Source organism: Salmo salar, chromosome 10, assembly GCF_965601325.2.
Source record: "Salmo salar chromosome 10, fSalSal1, whole genome shotgun sequence".
NCBI lineage: Eukaryota > Metazoa > Chordata > Actinopteri > Salmoniformes > Salmonidae > Salmo > Salmo salar.
The window spans coordinates 48,378,194-48,397,500 of NC_138300.1; the positions used below are offsets into that span (position 1 = coordinate 48,378,194).

A 19,307-nucleotide genomic window follows, 5' to 3' on the forward strand; every position below is an offset into this window, starting at 1 on the left:
ACACACACACACACACACACACACACACACACACACACACACACACACACACACACACACACACACACACACACACAAGCACACACAAGCACGCACAAACAAATGCATCGGCGGGCAGGCAGTCAGGCACTCATGCGCTCAAATACATGCACACACACACCCTGTCTCAGGCTTCTTGAAGCCTCGCGGCACCCAGCAGCCACAGTGTCGACACAGTATCCAGTCTTTTCCCCTGTGGGCTTCCTCTCTCAGAGTCCACTCACTCTGCAACCACCAAGATGTCTGTTTGTTTCTGCATCTATCTGTCCATGTGCTCTACCTTCCATCCATTTTTGAGAACAGCGAGAGTATTTGAGCACAATAAAACGTTTTGCACCACGGCCAAGTTGGATATCCTCCAAAAAACTGGTATGAAACTGATTTGATTTATTTCCTTCTGAGAAAAAGTTGTGCAATTATTTGTAATTCATTCTGGGAAGAAATTGTATAAACTCAGCACTGATGCAAACAAAAAAAGTGTGGAATTATTGTGTCCCTGACAGAAAGTGTAGTCAGTGTGCCTGATAAGATGAGTCTCTGTCCTCATTGTCATGTGTGATGAATCAGTCCTGTGATGGGAGTGTTTGTGACCCTGTGTAGAGGAAATAGGAAGGCCCTCTCAAGGTGATGGTCTATTTACAGTATCAGGAACAGGGAGGTCACCGTCATAGAACCACAGACTAAAACAAACCTGAGCCAACACTGGGAAGTGCCCTCCGTTTGGCCTGTATCAAAATGGAAACATTCTGACCTGGAGACATAACAATAGTCTCCTGCTCTGGACACCTCATCAAAGTATTTTTGTCATTTTTGTATTATGATTATGCTATTCAAAGGTACGGTGAAATGTTGTGTCCTCACCTATTTTGAGCAGTTTCATGCAATCACATAAGACAAACGTAACAAGTGAGATGTAGATTATATCAGAATTGTATTTATCTGAACCAAGCCCTCAAATCCCTCAGAAATACACTCCATTTTAAGCAAATCATGAACTCTCATTGAAAACAGGAAGTTTCGAACAATAAGACGTTGAGTCAACTTCAGTTGTCTGAGGGCATCAGGAAACGTAAAGAAAACATTAAAACAACCATTTCAAAGCCCGCCCATCCAGAAATAAGAGAAGTGAGTGGTACTTAAACTTCTCTAAATGAGTATTATAAAGTGAGACACGGGACCTGATCCATCTGATTGCAGCTGTAATGGTAGAATAGCAGAGACTCAACAAGCAGACTGTTCATAATCATTTCCTCAGGCTGGTTGGAACAGTGAAGGAGACGCCAAATGACCACCAGCTGCAGGGATCACAACTAACTTACTGGGAGGAAAGAACACAGCTATTACATTACCCATCTACTATTATTACATAGATCTGACTGTGGCCTTGCAGCTAGAGAAAACTCAGTGTGCATAGGCCTACTATTACTACCATGCAAAAGGCAGTGTCAGCATTTAGGGAAAGTTAAAATGCTGAAGTTGTCTGTGATGCGATTCGAACACGCATCCTTTGAGTCGCTAGAGGTTTGCGTTACACATCCACCCTGACCAACCACCTTACTTTTGTTTTTTGCGTTAAGTAACCTTTTGTCTTATGTAACCATACCAAATGTATACATATACTAATTTCACTGTCCCAGACTTACATTTACTATGTTACATCTAGTCTATGAGATTCTGGATTCAAACAGGCAACCTTTTAGTTATATGCCCACCCATCCACCCCAACCAACAAGTCTACTATTGTTTTTCCCATAAGTAACCGTATGTCTTATGTAACCATACCAAACCTAACAACCTAACACACCTAACAACCTACCAAACCAAACATATACTAATTTGAGTGTCCCGGATTTTCGTTTACTGTGTTATGTCTAGTCTATGAGACCAGCCTGGGGCAGAGAGATGTAGAATATGTCTCAGGGAAATAAAAAACACATGCACATCTAAATGCATTAAAACCAACCATTCTTGGGCATCGTCAAAAGTGTGCAAATACATAAAACAATGATGACATTTGTTGCAGGATAATTTTTCAAAATGCTATTTTTTAGGCCTACGTGAATTATTGACTTGGCTAACAACGCATTTGGTGGAAATATAGAAATTGATTGGAAAACGAATTTACATTCTATGACAAGTAGAAAGTAGGCTAATCCACAAACTAATGCAAAACTCTGCAACTGAAATCAGAACCAAGGCTTTTGGAGAGTAACGACCTCTTTCCCCTCGTGACGCTCTTCCTTCCTCTCCTCTCCCACCCAGAGTCAGAACGCTCAGATTGGATCTTGGAGAATGTGACATGATCTGGAACATCATAGGGAAAGAGATATCACTGCGAGGATTACTTTACTGTTAAAAACAGTTACTGGAATTGATGGAAATGCGCAAAGACACGCGCGGTTCTTTGGCATGCTGGGGACCGTCACTCGGAATGTAGAAGTGTCGCTTTTAACCGAAGAATTGGATTGGAGAAACCACTGCTCATTTGCGCTTTGCTGTTTTGAGGATTACAATTATGATTGATATCTTGTACTTGTTGTGCCTCATACCTGTGTCAGGTAAGTGGGGGGGATGGGGGGGGGGACAAGCTTATTCTGATCCATTCAATTTTAAACCCTAAATAAATTGTATCCTAAAACACAGTAATACCCCTTTCACACACAGTCAAAGATCACACAAATGTACAATGCCTGCTTGTTTTTGGCCAAGGTAAAATTCGTTTTATACTGGATATTCAGAGGATATTCGGTTTTCTCTCATCAATAGCTATTGAACCAAGCATGCCATGACCATGAAGATGGTATATTCTGAAACAGGGGTGGATGGAGAATAATCCACACCATAAAAAATATATATACAGTTGTCGGAAGTTTACATACACCTTAGCCAAATACATTTAAACTCAGTTTTTCACAATTCCTGACATTTAATCCTAGTAAAAATTCCCTGTCTTAGGTCAGTTAGGATCACCACTTTATTTTAAGAATGTGAAATGTCAGAATAATAGTAGAGAGAATGATTTATTTCAGCTTTTATTTCTTTCATCACATTCCCAGTGGGTCAGAAGTTTACATACACTCAATTAGTATTTGGTAGCATTGCTTTTAAATTGTTTAACTTGGGTCAAATGTTTCAGGTAGCCTTCCACAAGCTTCCCACAATAAGTTGGGTGAATTTTGGCCCATTCCTCGTGACAGAGCTGGTGTAACTGAGTCAGGTTTGTAGGCCTCCTTGTTCGCACACGCTTTTTCCGTTCTGCCCACAAATGTTCTATATGATTGAGGTCAGGGCTTTGTGAGGGCTACTCCAATACCTTGACTTTGTTGTCCTTAAGCCATTTTGACACAACTTTGGAAGTATGCTTGGGGTCATTGTCCATTTGGAAGACCCATTTGCGACCAAATTTTAACTTCCTGACTGATGTCTTCTGATGGCCTTGAAATACATCCACAGGTACACCTCCAATTGACTCAAATGATGTCAATTAGTCTATCAGAAGCTTTTAAAGCCATGACATTACATTTTCCAAGCTGTTTAAAGGCACAGTCAACTTAGTGTATGTAAACATCTGACCCACTGGAATTGTGATACAGTGAATTATAAGTGAAATAATCTATCTGTAAACAGTTGTTGGAAAAATTACTTGTGTCATGTACAAAGTAGATGTCCTAAATGACTTGCCAAAACGATAGTTTGTTAACAAGAAATTTGTGGAGTGGTTGAAAAACGAGTTTTAATGACCCCAACCTAAGTGTATGTAAACTTCCGACTTCAACTGTATACTGTATATATTATGATTTCGATTTCAGTCTTCAATAGCTCGTACACAAAGCGTGGCATGACCTTCACACAGGTGGAGGATGGAAAAAATCCACAGCTTAGGGATATTTTATTTTATTAATTTAGCCAACGCTCTTATCCAGAGTGACTTACAGGCGCACTTACGGTTAAGTGCCCTGATCAAGGGCACAGCGTCAGTTTTTTCACGTAGTCAGCTCAGGGATTTGAACCAGCGACCTTCCGGTTACTGACACAACACTCTTAACCACTAGGCTAAGACCTCCCTGTTTGAAATACAAACAGCCCCCAAGGTTTAACAACATCCCCCCATTCCCCTTCGCTTCCTAATTTACCAGTTACCCACTGATATGTATAAAAGGGGTATGTATACATGCAAGAAAGTGGTAAATAAGGGGCTGTTTGAAAGGGGCCCTTATAAACATTGCCTGGTATTTTTTACAGGTAATATACTACACCTTCTGTCTGAAATAGGTATAAGCTACATTACTCAAGGTGCTTATTAGATGTTGTAATCATTTCCACTGAATGTTTAAGCCCCAGAAAGAAGGATATAACGTAGGCTATGCAAGGCAACTGTAATTTAGATTTCTGAACATCAGAATTGATTTGACACAACAAGTTATGGGCTACTATAAAAGTTCAAGGGGAGTGCAGAATGCATCCTCCTGAGAGAGCAGGAGCTCATCCCTGTTTCCTTCTATTGTTCCGTGGATCAGGGCTCAAATGCCACAGAACAGGAATGATGTCGGATTTATGTTGCACCATTTCTGTGCCACCATATATGATGTGTTTTCTTATTTGGCTCCTAATGATTTATGTTGGGGGCACTGATTCTAGGTCAGTTTGTAACTGAAATATGTCCCCAGGTTGTAGCGTTATGCCCTCAGGCCCTCAAATTCTAATCTGGACCTCGAAGCCAGTTCCATTGCTTTTTTCCCCCATTCTTAATAATCTGGTAGAACAGAACACCAGCAATAGCCTGGACCTCGTAGGGTAAGATTTAAATACCCCTGCCCTAAGGTCTAGTACTGTTTGTTTGGGTTAGAATGAATGAACTGATTTTTATAACATCAGTAGATTACTACTGTAGCTTCCCTTTGTTGTTTTATCTCATAATAGTGTAGGTTACTGTATCATGTGAGCGATGCCATCTCGTCCATACAGGTGCGGTTACAGACCTGACGATGATCTCCAACGCCGAGGCCTCCACCCCTCAGCGCTTCTCCATATCTTGCCTCATAGGGGAGCGGGACGCAGCAGAGTTAGACCTGGACATCAAGAAGGACAACAGCATTCTCATCCTCCCCTCACCGTCCCGATACAGCGTCAAGAGGCCCAAGACCAAGGAGGTGGTGGCCAATGAGTTTGTTGGTATAGTGGACCAGACGGGCATCTTCTATTGTCATGCATCAAAGGGAACTAGTCCTACTAGAAACCAGGTCACAGTCACTCTCATCAACAACTACAGCAAAGGTAAGGAAGAGGCTCTCAGAGAGAGAGAGAGAGAGAGAGAGAGAGAGAGAGAGAGAGAGAGAGAGAGAACACATCTTCTTCTGTATTGCTCCTTCCAGGTCTTTTTGTCCCGGTCCACCTCACAGTGACGACTAACAGAGGGGACACAGTCCACCTGGCCATGCAAGTCCTCAGCTCCCAGAGGAGAGATGTCACCTGGAAGTACAATGGTGAGTTACGGAGGGAGGGAGGGATGGCATGGAGGAATGGATGGATGGAGAGAATAGATTAATCTAAATGAGAAAATGACATGGCAATATAGCCAATTGCTTGATTCATTGATTAATGATGTGCTGACTCATACTGTGTTCTATCACCAGGAAACTATTTCTACATGACCCACTGGGGTGATGTGTCCAACAGTACGACTGTACTAACCCTTGAGGACGTGGCTCATGCCAACGAGGGCATCTACAGTGCAGGCTTCGTGGGAGACAGTCCCATCAATGGAGCCTGGATGAGGCTGATTGTCAGAGGTACAGAAGGGGTGTTCATATTAAACACACACACAGACAAAGACACACACACACACACATACACAAATTGACTCGTTCATTTTAGTAGTTCGTTTGACCTGCTAGTGCTGGCCGCAATGAGTCCTACAGCAGTATTAATACACTCTCTTCCGGCTCAGTGTAAGATGGTGTAAGAATGACGGCAGTTCATTGATTATTGAACGTTATGATGGACACAGCTTTGTAGAACCAAACATACACAGCCTCTACTCAACAAACTCCAACTCGAGAGCAAATCGTTTGGGGGCTGCAGTTTACGAACGACATTGGGCTTATCACCCTCACAGCAGTCAAGCAATGCACTCCGCCATGAGTCGTTCACAATCTAGTCCGGTTGCGTCCACAACTTCGCTTCGAATGTATCAAAAAAGTATCTTATTCGTATGCCTAGCAATCAACAAATTTTACACGTTTCAGTCACAAATGACAGCTCCAATAAGCCCCCTATGGTGAACGACATATGAGAGGCTTGTAGAATCATGACTCTTGAGTTTTCAGTTCATCATTCACCAGTAGGGGGTCCTGGTGCTCTGGGCATTACTGACTCAAATAAAATGAGTTGAAAGATTCGTTATTTTGACTGAACGAGTCGAAAAGATCAGAGTCAGTAAAATAAACTGAACTTCCCATCGCTATTGTATACTGTATGAACTGGGATTGATCTATTGTATACTGTATGAACTGGGATTGATCTATTGTATACTGTATGAACTGGGATTGATCTATTGTATACTGTATGAACTGGGATTGATCTATTGTATACTGTATGAACTGGGATTGATCTATTGTGTACTGTATGAACTGGGATTGATCTATTGTATACTGTATGAACTGGGATGTATCTATTGTATACTGTATGAACTGGGATGTATCTATTGTATACTGTATGAACTGGGATTGATCTATTGTATACTGTATGAACTGGGATTGATCTATTGTATACTGTATGAACTGGGATTGATCTATTGTATACTCTCTGAACTGGGATTGATCTATTGTATACTGTATGAACTGGGATTGATCTATTGTATACTGTATGAACTGGGATTGATCTATTGTATACTGTCTGTACTGGGATTGATCTATTGTATACTGTATGAACTGGGATTGATCTATTGTATACTGTCTGTACTGGGATTGATCTATTGTATACTGTCTGTACTGGGATTGATCTATTGTATACTGTCTGTACTGGGATGTATCTATTGTATACTGAAAGAACTGGGATGTATCTATTGTATACTGTGTGAACTGGGATTGATCTATTGTATACTGTCTGTACTGGGATTTATCTGTTGTATACTGTCTGTACTGGGATTTATCTATTGTATACTGTCTGTACTGGGATTGATCTATTGTATATGACTATACTGGGATTGATCTATTGTATACTGTCTGTACTGGGATTGATCTATTGTATACTGTCTGTACTGGGATTGATCTATTGTATACTGTCTGTACTGGGATTGATCTATTGTATACTGTCTGTACTGGGATTGATCTATTGTATACTGTCTGTACTGGGATTGATCTATTGTATACTGTCTGTACTGGGATTGATCTATTGTATACTGTCTGTACTGGGATTGATCTATTGTATACGACTATACTGGGATTGATCTATTGTATACTGTCTGTACTGGGATTGATCTATTGTATACTGTCTGTACTGGGATTTATCTATTGTATACGACTATACTAGGATTGATCTATTGTATACTGTCTGTACTGGGATTGATCTATTGTATACGACTATACTGGGATTGATCTATTGTATACTGTCTGTACTGGGATTGATCTATTGTATACTGTCTGTACTGGGATTTATCTATTGTATACGACTATACTGGGATTGATCTATTGTATACTGTCTGTACTGGGATTGATCTATTGTATACGACTATACTGGGATTGATCTATTGTATACTGTCTGTACTGGGATTGATCTATTGTATACTGTCTGTACTGGGATTTATCTATTGTATACGACTATACTGGGATTGATCTATTGTATACTGTATGAACTGGGATTGATCTATTGTATACTGTATGAACTGGGATTGATCTATTGTATACTGTCTGTACTGGGATTGATCTATTGTATACTGTATGAACTGGGATTGATCTATTGTATACTGTCTGTACTGGGATTGATCTATTGTATACTGTCTGTACTGGGATTGATCTATTGTATACTGTCTGTACTGGGATTTATCTATTGTATACTGAAAGAACTGGGATGTATCTATTGTATACTGTCTGTACTGGGATTGATCTATTGTATACGACTATACTGGGATTGATCTATTGTATACTGTCTGTACTGGGATTGATCTATTGTATACTGTCTGTACTGGGATTTATCTATTGTATACGACTATACTGGGATTGATATATTGTATACTGTCTGTACTGGGATTGATCTATTGTATACTGTCTGTACTGGGATTGATCTATTTTCATCTGGATGCAAGCCTGACAATACATTTAGTTATTTATTCTCTGAAACATTTTTGGTTGGACATTGTTAGTACTAAGTTAATAGTCTTATTAACACCTGTATTACCTTTATTTATATTTAACCCTTACTTTACCAGGTAAGTTGACTGAGAACACAGGATCATTTACAGCAACGACCTGAGGAATAGTTAGTAGGGGAGAGGAGGGGGATGAATGAGCCAATTGGAAGCTGGGGATGATTAGGTGACCATGATGGTATGAAAGCCAGATTGGGAATTTAGCCAGAACACCGGGGTTAACACCCCTACTCTTACAATAAGTGCCATGGGATCTTTAGTGACCACAGAGAGTCTGGACACCCGTTTAACGTCCCATCCGAAAGACGACATCCTACACAGGGCAATGTCACCAATCACTGCCCTGGGGAAAGAGTGCCTCCTACTGGCCCTCCAACACCTCTCCCAGCAGCATCTCTCTTACTGCTAACCATTATAAGGATCTGTATGATGATTCACATATGGATGAGGTGTTTGTATTTGGGTGGGTTGGCCACTGATGCTTCTCTGCTGTCGCTCCCAGACTGTGCCAGTAAGAAGTGGGGTGCCGACTGTGACAAGGACTGTCCAGAGTGTCTCAATGGAGGGGTGTGTCACGACAGTGACGGGGACTGTATCTGTCCACCAGGGTTCATGGGGATGCGCTGCGAGACAGGTGAGTGTGGGTGTGTCTGGGTGTGAGTGTGGTTGTGTGTGTGGGGGAGGGGTGGGGGGTTTACAGGCAATATGTTAAAGAATAAAATTGTGGCCTTGAAGCTGACACATACACACAATTGCTAATTTGTAGTGTGTGTGTGTGTGTGTGTGTGTGTGTGTGTGTGTGTGTGTGTGTGTGTGTGTGTGTGTGTGTGTGTGTGTGTGTGTGTGTGTCCATAAGTGTGTATAAGTGTGTGCGTGGCGTGTGTAAAATACAAGTATATTCTATTGACAAACTGTTTGAAGTAACTGTACCTGTCCTGTACTAAATCTAGAACTTGTAATGTATTCCCTTCCAGCCTGCAGAGAGGGGATGTTTGGCCGTAACTGCCAGGAGTGGTGCAGGTCTGAGCTGGACTGTGTAGGGCTGAGGTTCTGCCTGGCTGACCCTTACGGATGCTCCTGTGCCAGCGGATGGTTTGGGAACCACTGCAACAGATGTGAGTTAATTTGTTATAAATAGGGTTATGGCGTATTTTCAGCCTTGGATTGACCAATAAATATTGATTGTACTGTACAACCAACCTATCAACATTACTGTCACTAGCGTCATAAGGATTGGACCAAGGCGCAGCGGGTAAAGTGCTTATCTTCTTAATTTATTTAGAGAAAACACTTAAACAAAATAAACAAACAACGAAAAACAGTTCCATAAGGCTCCCAGACTATACAGAAAATAACCACCCACAAAACACAAGTGAAACAAACTCAACTAAATATGGCCTCCAATTAGAGACAACCAGCTGCCTCTAATTGGAGGTCCTACCAAAAACCCAACATAGAAATAGAAAACTAGATTTAAACATAGAAATAGAAAACAGAACCTAAACCAAAAACACCGAAACACACAAAACAAACACCCCCTGCCACGCCCTGACCAAACTACAATGACAAATAACCCTTTTTTCTGGTCAGGACGTGACAGTACCCCCCCCCCCAAAGTTGTAGACCACGAATGCACCTCAAAAACAAAAACCCCACAAAAACAACCCCAAACTTAAAGGGAGGGAAGGGAGGGTGGCCACCGTCAACGACGGTCCCTGTGCTACACCCCCCCTTCCCAATCCTCCCACTACGGAGGTGGCTCTGGCTCTGGGCGTAGCTCCCGTTCAGAAGACTCTGGGCTGCGCATTGCCTCCAGGGAGAAGTGAGAGGCGTCGCTGGAGGCCCCTGGCTGACAGGCGTCGCTGGAGACCCCGGGCTGAGAGGCATCGCTGGAGACCCCGGGCTGAGAGGCGTCGCTGAAGACCCCGGGCTGAGAGGTGTCACTGGAGACCCCAAGCTGAGGAGCGTCGATGGAAGCCCCGGGCTGGGGAGCGTCGCTGGAGGCTCCTGGCTGAGGGGCGTCGCTGGAGGCCCCGGGCTGGGGAGTGTCGCTGGAGGCTCAGGGCTGAGGAGCGTCGCTGGAGGCTCAGGGCTGAGGAGCGTCGCTGGAGCGTCGCTGGAGGCTCAGGGCTGAGGAGCGTCGCTGGAGGCTCATGGCTGAGGAGCGTCGCTGGAAGCTCCGGGCTGAGGAGCGTCGCTGGAAGCTCCGGGCTGAGGAGTGTCGCTGGAGGCCTCCTGCGTGGAGCTGGGACCGGTCTCCCCGGACTGGGAAGACTTACAGGAGATTGGGTGCGCAGAGCGGGCACGGGGCACACTGGGCCGTGGAGGCGCACCGGCGGTCTGGAACTCAGGGCTGGCACACCCCGTCCTGGCTGAGTGGTCACTGTAGCCCTGCACGGGCGGAACGCTGGCACATGGTGAACTGGGCTGTGCTGGAGAGTGAGGGCTGCCGTGCGTAGAGCAGGCGCAGGGTAAGCTGGACCGAGAAGACGCACTGGTGGCCAGATGCACTGCGCCGGCGCACTTCTCCCTGGCTGCCGGCCAACTCTCGCCCGGCAACGCTGCGGAGCCCTTACTGGCCACCCACAAAACACAAGTGAAACAAACCTCAACTAAATATGGCCTCCAATTAGAGGCAACGACAACCAGCTGCCTCTAATTGGAGGTCCTACCAAAAACCCAACAAAGAAATAGAAAACTAGATTTAAACATAGAAATAGAAAACATAGAACCTAAACCAAAAACACCGAAACACACAAAACAAATACCCCCTGCCACGCCCTGACCAAACTACAATGACAAATAACCCCTTTTTTCTGGTCAGGACGTGACAATTACTGCATGTGTTAAAATAGATACGTACATAACATGCATAGCCAGATCAGGAAGCAATTCATGACACACTTATTAGAACCCCAACACCTTGGCATTCCCATCCTAATGTCTTCCCTCCCCCTCTCCCCCAGCCTGCCACAGGGACATGTACGGGGCAGACTGCAGCCTGAGCTGTAGGTGTAAGAACGGGGGTGTGTGTAACCGTTTCAGTGGATGTCAGTGTCCCACTGGCTGGAGAGGACAGCACTGTGAGAAATCAGGTAGGTAAACATTACTTCGTCTTCCTCATCTTCCTCCTCCTCATCATCAACACCACTGGTGCCTCTACCAAGCATCTTCTTCCTCATCTTCATCTGTTTCTCCCCGATCAGACCGTGCCCCTCAGATCTTGGACATGGCCAGTAGTCTAGAGTGGAACCTTGACTCCAGCCCTGAGATCCTGTGTTCTGCCACAGGCAACCCCCTGCCTAGCCACACCAGCATCGAGCTGCGCAAACTGGACAGTTCTGTGCTCAAGGTAGAGGCAATGGAGGGATGACCAGGGTATTTATTTTATATTGGATTATTCCATTACTGGGAATCAAACTGTGATGGTGTAGTCAGTGAGATTTGGGAAATTCTGTGTTTTTGTAACAATGAAAATAGGTCAGTATTTTTTATAATAATGTCAGTTGGCTCAACATACAGACTTACCAATATCTATTTGGACCTCTCTCAGGCGTCTCGCACCACCATGGACTCCAATAAGAGCACAGCCCAGTTTGAGATCCCCCGTCTGTCTTTCGAGCATGCTGGGTTATGGGAGTGCAGGGTCTCCACCAATGGGGGACAAGACTCCCGCAAGTTCAACCTCACTGTCAAAGGTCAGAAGAGAAAAGTATTTTACTGGTCCAGATCAGTCAGTGTGAGGTGCTTAACATCGAGGGCAGCTTTCCTAGATACAGAGGAACCCTAGTCCTGGACTTGAACATACTTTTTAGTGCAGGACTTAATTTGAGTGGGAAACCTGTCCTAAATACACACTGAGAAAAATGGTAGATAAAAAGGTTTTAATGTTCTGGTTGAAACTTGTCATATCACCCGTCTCACCCACATCCTCACCCCCACCTGCTCTCTCCCCAGAGCCGCCGTGCCCCAGCACCCCTCCCAAGCTGCTGGAGAAGAGGAGTAAGCAACTGGTGGTGATGCCTGTGGACTCCTACAGAGGAGACGGACCCATAGACTCCACCAAGCTCCTCTACAAGCCCATGGAGACCGGAGACTCCTGGTCCTCCATCATAGGTATGTCAGGTGGAGTTTGATCTCATGTAAAGTCATGGGAGTTACAACTACATATCTTGGCAAGTGGCAACATGCGTTATTATCCATTTCACAGGAAAAATCGCCTTTCCTGAAAACATTTTGACAATTTGTCATTATCAACATACTAATGTATTATAAACTGGGTAGTTTGAGCCCTGAATGCTGATTGGATGACAGCTGTGGTATATCAGAACGTATACCACGGGTATGACAAAACATGTATTTTTACTGCTCTAATTACATTGGTAACCAGTTTCTAATAAGGCACCTTGGGGTTTGTGGTATATGGCCAATATACCACGGCTAAGGGCTGTGTCCAGGCACTCCGTGTTGCCCCGCTCGGGCCTTGTTGCTTAATTATACAGTATACACTTTAGATCCCTACGCTACATTGATAATGGTCTCTGATGCTCTCTCTCTCTGTGTTCATGTTCTTCAGTGTACAGTAGAGAGCCTATAACTCTGATGAATCTGAAGCCGTCTACACGCTACCACGTCCGTGTCCAGCTGACTCGTCCTGGGGAGGGAGGGGAGGGAACTCTGGGGCCTGAGGCCATCATGGAGACTGACTGTCCAGGTGAGAAACAACATAGCGGCTATTTTAGTTTTTGTAGTATCGTAATGGAAGAAAGTCAGAGCAGAGGTTTGGTGAAGCTGCAGAGGGGGAGGGTGGTGTGTGTGTGTGTGTGTGTGTGTGTGTGTGTGTGTGTGTGTGTGTGTGTGTGTGTGTGTGTGTGTGTGTGTGTGTGTGTGTGTGTGTGTGTGTGTGTGTGTGTGAGTTGAAGTTAGTAGAAGTTTGTCCTAGTGGACAGCTAAGAGCTGGTTCTGAATCTGAGAATGGTTCTTTAATTCTGAGGTCTATAAGAATGTTCTTTGCCAGTCTGTAAACCAGAGGCTAAGTAAACAGTAGAATGAGTAAGTACCCCAGGCTGGTGGACCTCTCCCTGACTGCGTGTTCTGTGTCGCTGCTCTAGAGCCAACGGTTCGACCAGAGATTGACTTCAGTTCGCTGGAGGGCCGCAACGCCACCGTACGCTGGCTGTTGCCTGGCAACGCGGGCGGGGCCGTGGGTGCGGCCAGCGGGTTCTTAGTGCAGCTCTTTGGGCCCTCCCCCTCAGGAGAGAAGCTGAGAGAGGAGACCACCCTGCTCAATGTGCTCTCCACCAAGTTCTACAACCTGCAGTACCACCAAGACTACACAGTGGTCGTCAGGCTACTCAACTGTGGCAGTCTGGGGCCTACCTCTAAGCCTTACCACTTCCGCATCAACAGCCAGGGTAACTAACAAAAGCTCTTTCTATTGGCTTAGCGGGGAGTATTGACGAGTGTGATTGGTGGATGTATGGTGTATGGTGCCTGGCTTCCCCCTGCCCTCGTAGTGTGTCATGATTAAAGAAAGGAAATCAGGATGAAAGCATTGTGCAGCATTGAGCAATAGCCATGTAGCCATGTAGCCATGTAGCCATGTAGCCATGTAGCATAAGATAACACCTTCTGACTAATACTAAGCCTGATGTATCCTCTCTTTTCCCCTCTCTTTTCCCCTCTCTCCCTCTCCTCCCCTCTCCCTCAGGTCCCTCCTCCCCTCGTAAAGTCCAGGCCCTGCCCCTGTCTGTGTCTGCGGTGCAGGTGAAGTGGCAGCCCCCTGAGGACCCTAACGGGGGCATAGTGAAGTACATCATAGAGTACCAGCCAGTGGGTCAGGGCAGCCTGCACCCCTGGGTAGATACTGACGATGGCAACAAGACGGCTAAAGACGTGACAGCGCTTAACGGGAGTACTCTCTACCAGTTCAGAGTGAGAGCCTTCTCTAAAGTACCGGGGGAGTGGAGCAAATTGGTCCATGCCAGGACCCAGGGAGATGGTGAGAGTTAGATTACGCCGCTCTGTAATCCCAAATGAATAACAGTGTGTGAGAGAGAGAGAGAGAGAGAGAGAGAGAGAGAGAGAGAGAGATACTTAGCCTAATACTAAGGAAACTTAGCCTATTGTACATAAGAAATAGGAGATGCCCAGGCGATTCTCACTGCACACCTCCTCACCTCCTCCTCTCCTCCTCACCTCCTCATCTCCTCCTCACCTCCTCATCTCTCCTCCTCTCCTTCTCATCTCCTCCTCCTCTCCTTCTCATCTCCTCCTCACCTCCTCTCCTCATCTCCTCCTCACCTCCTCTCCTCCTCATCTCCTCCTCTCCTCCTCCTCTCCTCCTCACCTCCTCACCTCCTCATCTCCTCATCTCTCCTCCTCACCTCCTCCTCTCTCCTCCTCTCCTCCTCACCTTCTCATCTCCTCCTCCCCTCATCTCCTCATCTCCTCCTCTCCTCCTCATCTCCTCCTCACCTCCTCCTCTCCTTCTCATCTCCTCCTCTCCTCCTCATCTCTCCTCCTCTCCTCCTCCTCACCTCCTAATCTCCTCCTCACCTCCCCTTTCAGGCTTCCAGGACTTCACTCCAACCACCCAGGGTGTGGGGGGGCGTCCAGGCAGCGAGGGCTACCAGCTGGTGGTGGCAGTAGTGGGGTCTGTGATGGTCACCTGTGTCACCATCCTGCTGGCCCTGCTGGCCCTCTTCTGCATCCGCAAGACCCTGCTCAACCGCAGACGCAGCTTCACCTACCAGTCTGGATCGGTGAGAGACAGAGTGAGAGAGAGACACAGCATATACCACAGTCATTAACTAGTTCACTAAATATACACTGAGTGTACAAAACATTAAGAACACCTTCCTAATATTGAGTTGCCCCCCCTCTTGCCCTCATAACAGACTCAATTCATCGGGGTATGGATTCTTCAAAGTGTCAAAAGCGTTCCACAGGGATGCTGGACAATGTTGACTCCAATGCTTCCCACAGTTGTGTCAAGTTGGCTGGAAGTCCTTTGGGTGGTGGACCATTCACGGGAAACTGTTGAGCATGAAAACCCAGCAATGTTGCGGTTCTTGACACAAACCAGTGTGCCTGGCACCTACTACCACACCCCGTTCAAAAGCACTTCAATCTTTTGTCTTGCCCATTCACCCTCTGTATGGCACACATACACAATCCATGTCTCAATTGTTTCAAGGCTTGAAAATCCTTCTTTAACCTGCCTCCTCCCCTTCATATACAATGATTGAAGTGGATTTAACAAGTGACATCAATAAGGGATCATATAGTTCACCTGGACTCATGCGGCCATTATACTGTGGAAAGCAGGTGTTCTTAATGTTTTGTACAGTGTATATATCCCCTTTTTACGCTATATTATACATAGCGACATATTATTAGAAACCTCTCTATATATAAAATGTTTATACTTTGACTGATTAAAAACGAAATAAATGAATCATTGCAACCCGTAGGGAGAGGAGACCATCCTGCAGTTTAACTCTGGGACCCTGACCCTGACGAGGAGACCCAAGCCTGCGGCCGAGTCCCTCACCTACCCCATCCTGGAGTGGGATGACATCAAGTTCGAGGACGTCATCGGAGAGGGCAACTTCGGCCAGGTCATCAAGGCCATGATCAAGAAGGATGGGGCCAAGATGAGCGCTGCTATCAAGATGCTGAAAGGTAGTATGTACCACACAAACACACGCAGGCACACACACCAAAACAGACACACACAGACACACAAAGACACACACACTAAAAACTCTGACAACAAGCCAGGGGTCAAATTGAACAAGCTTCTTTCTCTGTACCTGTTTGTAACTTGCTATGTTTGCTGTGTTTCGTTTTGAGCAGAGTTTGCCTCTGAGAATGACCACCGGGACTTTGCAGGAGAGCTGGAGGTATTGTGTAAACTGGGCCAGCATCCCAACGTCATCAACCTCATAGGAGCCTGTGAAAACAGGGGTGAGTCTCCCACGTACTGGTCAGGGTGGGGAATTACATGCTTTTAATTGATGCTATAATAATACTACTGGACGTAATATAATAATACTTCCCTCTTCAAGGGAATACTTTTAAATATGAGTTTTGATAGAAATAAGCCTGTATTATTTGATGTTTTGCTATAGCATGTTAATAGTGATTTTAAGATGTCAAGCTGAACGTTTGTTACACTTCATTATGTAAACCTACAGGTCAACTTTGTATTTGTTCAGTACTGATTCCATACTGCTTAGTTGCCTGAGCCCAAAATGCAGGGCATGAAGTGGTTAATATCCTGAGTTATCCGGATGCATACAGATCCTCTGCTGTGCACCTGGACACGACTGTGTGTCGTCCAACCCAAACAAACCCTGTCTATCTGCAACAAGCATTTCCACTATCACATTTGTTTTGCTTGTCCATACGCCACATCAGCAAACGGTTCCGCTGCTGCATATCTATCTGTGTGATACAGAGCCTTGGGACCAAGCTCTGAGCATGACATTTCAATTTCCATACCACATCTGATGGTTTCAGGACATAATTGAATTGCCTGTTTCTCTTTGTACTTTAGAGGGAGATTACAAAAACAACTCAACCATGAGAAAAAATACATCCTACCAAAGCACTGTGTTTCACAATCCCAATGGTTCTCAAGTAGCCCTGAGAGAGAAACCAGAATGGCTGGTTAATGCTGTCTCTCTCTCTCTCTCTCTCTCTCTCTCTCTCTCTCTCTCTCTCTCTCCTCTCTCTCTCTCTCTCTCTCTCTCTCTCTCTCTCTCTCTCTCTCTCTCTCTCTCTCTCCCCCCCTCTCGACAGAATAATGATGATTACAACACAGATCTAGAATTATATTTCTATGGCTACATTATGATACTCAGTTCCTGCCTTCCTACCTTTCCATGGCTAACTTTTATGCATACGGTATCTCCCTTAGCAACCTTCTCCATAAAGTGTACAAGTAAATCATAAACTTCCTTCACTTTTCCCTAACTGCCTCTCTCTACCTGTGTAGGGTACCTGTACATTGCCATTGAGTACGCCCCCTATGGTAACCTGCTTGACTTTCTGCGTAAGAGCCGAGTCCTGGAGACAGACCCCGCCTTTGCCAAGGAGCATGGCACCGCATCCACCCTCACCTCACAACAACTGCTGCAGTTCGCCGTCGACGTGGCAACTGGCATGCACTACCTTAGTGACAAACAGGTATGGTATACACACAGATGTCTCTGTGAACTCTAAAGATGTGTCCCTGTGTTGGGAGGGGAGTTGCCAATTCTATATGGTTTATATCCAAGTTTGGCAGCATACTTTTATTTAATTGTTTTACAGCTGTGCAAGCTTCAATACACAAATGATGATTCATAAATGTGACAGAGAATCTTCGTTTATGTAGTTTTCCTCTCAACATACATTTTCAATTATATAATTCCCAGATGTTATCTTCATCCTCCCTCTTCTCCCTCTCCTCCCTCTCCTCTCTCTCCTCCCTCTCCTCTCTCTCCTCCCTCTCCTCTCTCTCTCTCTCCTCTCCTCTTCTCCTCCCTTCTCCTCTCCTCTACTCTGTTCTCTTCTCTCTCCTCTTCTCCTCTCTTCTCCTCTCCTCTACTCTGTTCTCTTCTCTCTCCTCTCTCTCCTCTTCTCCTCTCTCTCCTCTTCTCCTCTCTCTCCTCTCTCTCCTCCTCTCCTCCCTTCTCCTCTCCTCTACTCTGTTCTCTTCTCTCTCCTCTCCTCCCTCTCCTCTCCTCTCTCCTCCCTCTCCTCCCTATCATCTCTCCCCTCTCGCATCCCTTTCCTCTCTCTCTCCTCCCTCCCTCTCTCTCTCTCTCTCTCTCTCTCACTCTCTCTCTCTCTAGTTCATCCACAGAGATCTGGCAGCGAGGAACGTTCTAGTGGGAGACAACCTGGTCGCTAAGATAGCAGACTTCGGTCTGTCTAGAGGAGAGGAAGTCTACGTCAAGAAGACCATGGTGGGTGCTCAGTCACAAACAGCACTGTGCATTATCAAACAATAACCAGTGTACTAGTCTGTAATGATTTCCCAAAATGAGTACAGATGATAAATAAGACTGTGAAATGAGTGGAAGGAACTGAAGAGGGCAGTATTGTTGATGTAAGAGGGCAAGCAAGTAACCCTGCAAGTTATGAGAAGAGAGAATCACACACCTTTACCTTTATTAGACAGACTGAAAACTGCATAGGAGGACTGAACTGTATGATGTCTTGACCTGTTCTTTTTGCATTACAGGGGAGGTTGCCTGTGCGTTGGATGGCGATAGAGTCCCTAAACTACAGTGTGTACACCACCAAGAGTGACGTGTGAGTATCTGTCTGGGAAACTCATAGTTCAACTAGAACAAATCGTGGCTTTATTTAGACAATTATACCATGTCTTCCAGTAACGGTTGGAAGATAATACGATGCCAGCAGTCACATGATCCCGGTCTCTCTCTCTACCCTGTTGTCCAAAACAACAAATCATGTTCACCCCCCACCCCCCAGTCAATGGTGAACTGATAACTTAGGGCAAAGGAACTGATAACAGAACCCAGGAAGCCCTAAGGAACATAGAGCCAGTGGATGGTTTCACTACCACACAGAGCCTGTCAAACACACACTATTTATACCGACCTCAGAACTAACTGGAAGGCCCTAGGACGGCTACAGGAAGTGAAACGAAAAAGAGTTGGTTAGGTTAGCAGAGAAGAGAGACGTTTCTGTAGTAAACAAGTTGTAGATGAGCTGTGTGTGTGTGTGTGTGTGTGTGTGTGTGTGTGTGTGTGTGTGTGTGTGTGTGTGTGTGTGTGTGTGTGTGTGTGTGTGTGTGTGTGTGTGTGTGTGTGTGTGTGTGTGTGTGTGTGTGTGTGTGTGTGTGTGTGAGCTAAGGCACACAGAACATAAGAAAAGATAACCA

The 19,307-nt window shown here is 45.3% G+C and overlaps 1 protein-coding gene across 3 annotated transcripts in view; it reads left to right on the forward strand.

The window, feature by feature from the left end:
* Positions 1-217: 217 nt before the first annotated feature.
* The window catches only part of LOC106560517 (tyrosine-protein kinase receptor Tie-1-like), a 25,245-nt gene continuing 6,155 nt past the window's right edge, over positions 218-19,307 (forward strand). Inside the window, exons 1-19 of one of the 3 annotated variants that reach the window (XM_082957042.1) lie at positions 218-408; positions 5,005-5,313; positions 5,412-5,522; positions 5,673-5,828; positions 8,907-9,038; positions 9,379-9,519; positions 11,371-11,499; positions 11,611-11,756; positions 11,958-12,102; positions 12,362-12,520; positions 12,981-13,118; positions 13,516-13,818; positions 14,115-14,405; positions 14,975-15,180; positions 15,880-16,090; positions 16,265-16,375; positions 17,409-17,599; positions 18,250-18,363; positions 18,642-18,712. In XM_082957042.1, the coding sequence (XP_082813168.1) occupies positions 279-408; positions 5,005-5,313; positions 5,412-5,522; positions 5,673-5,828; positions 8,907-9,038; positions 9,379-9,519; positions 11,371-11,499; positions 11,611-11,756; positions 11,958-12,102; positions 12,362-12,520; positions 12,981-13,118; positions 13,516-13,818; positions 14,115-14,405; positions 14,975-15,180; positions 15,880-16,090; positions 16,265-16,375; positions 17,409-17,599; positions 18,250-18,363; positions 18,642-18,712 (3,194 nt within the window). In that variant the 5' untranslated portion in view covers positions 218-278. Of the gene's footprint in view, positions 409-2,292; positions 2,598-5,004; positions 5,314-5,411; positions 5,523-5,672; positions 5,829-8,906; positions 9,039-9,378; positions 9,520-11,370; positions 11,500-11,610; positions 11,757-11,957; positions 12,103-12,361; positions 12,521-12,980; positions 13,119-13,515; positions 13,819-14,114; positions 14,406-14,974; positions 15,181-15,879; positions 16,091-16,264; positions 16,376-17,408; positions 17,600-18,249; positions 18,364-18,641; positions 18,713-19,307 lie in introns of those variants that run through there. The other 2 variants (XM_045687842.2, XM_082957043.1) reach the window with 2 other exon arrangements.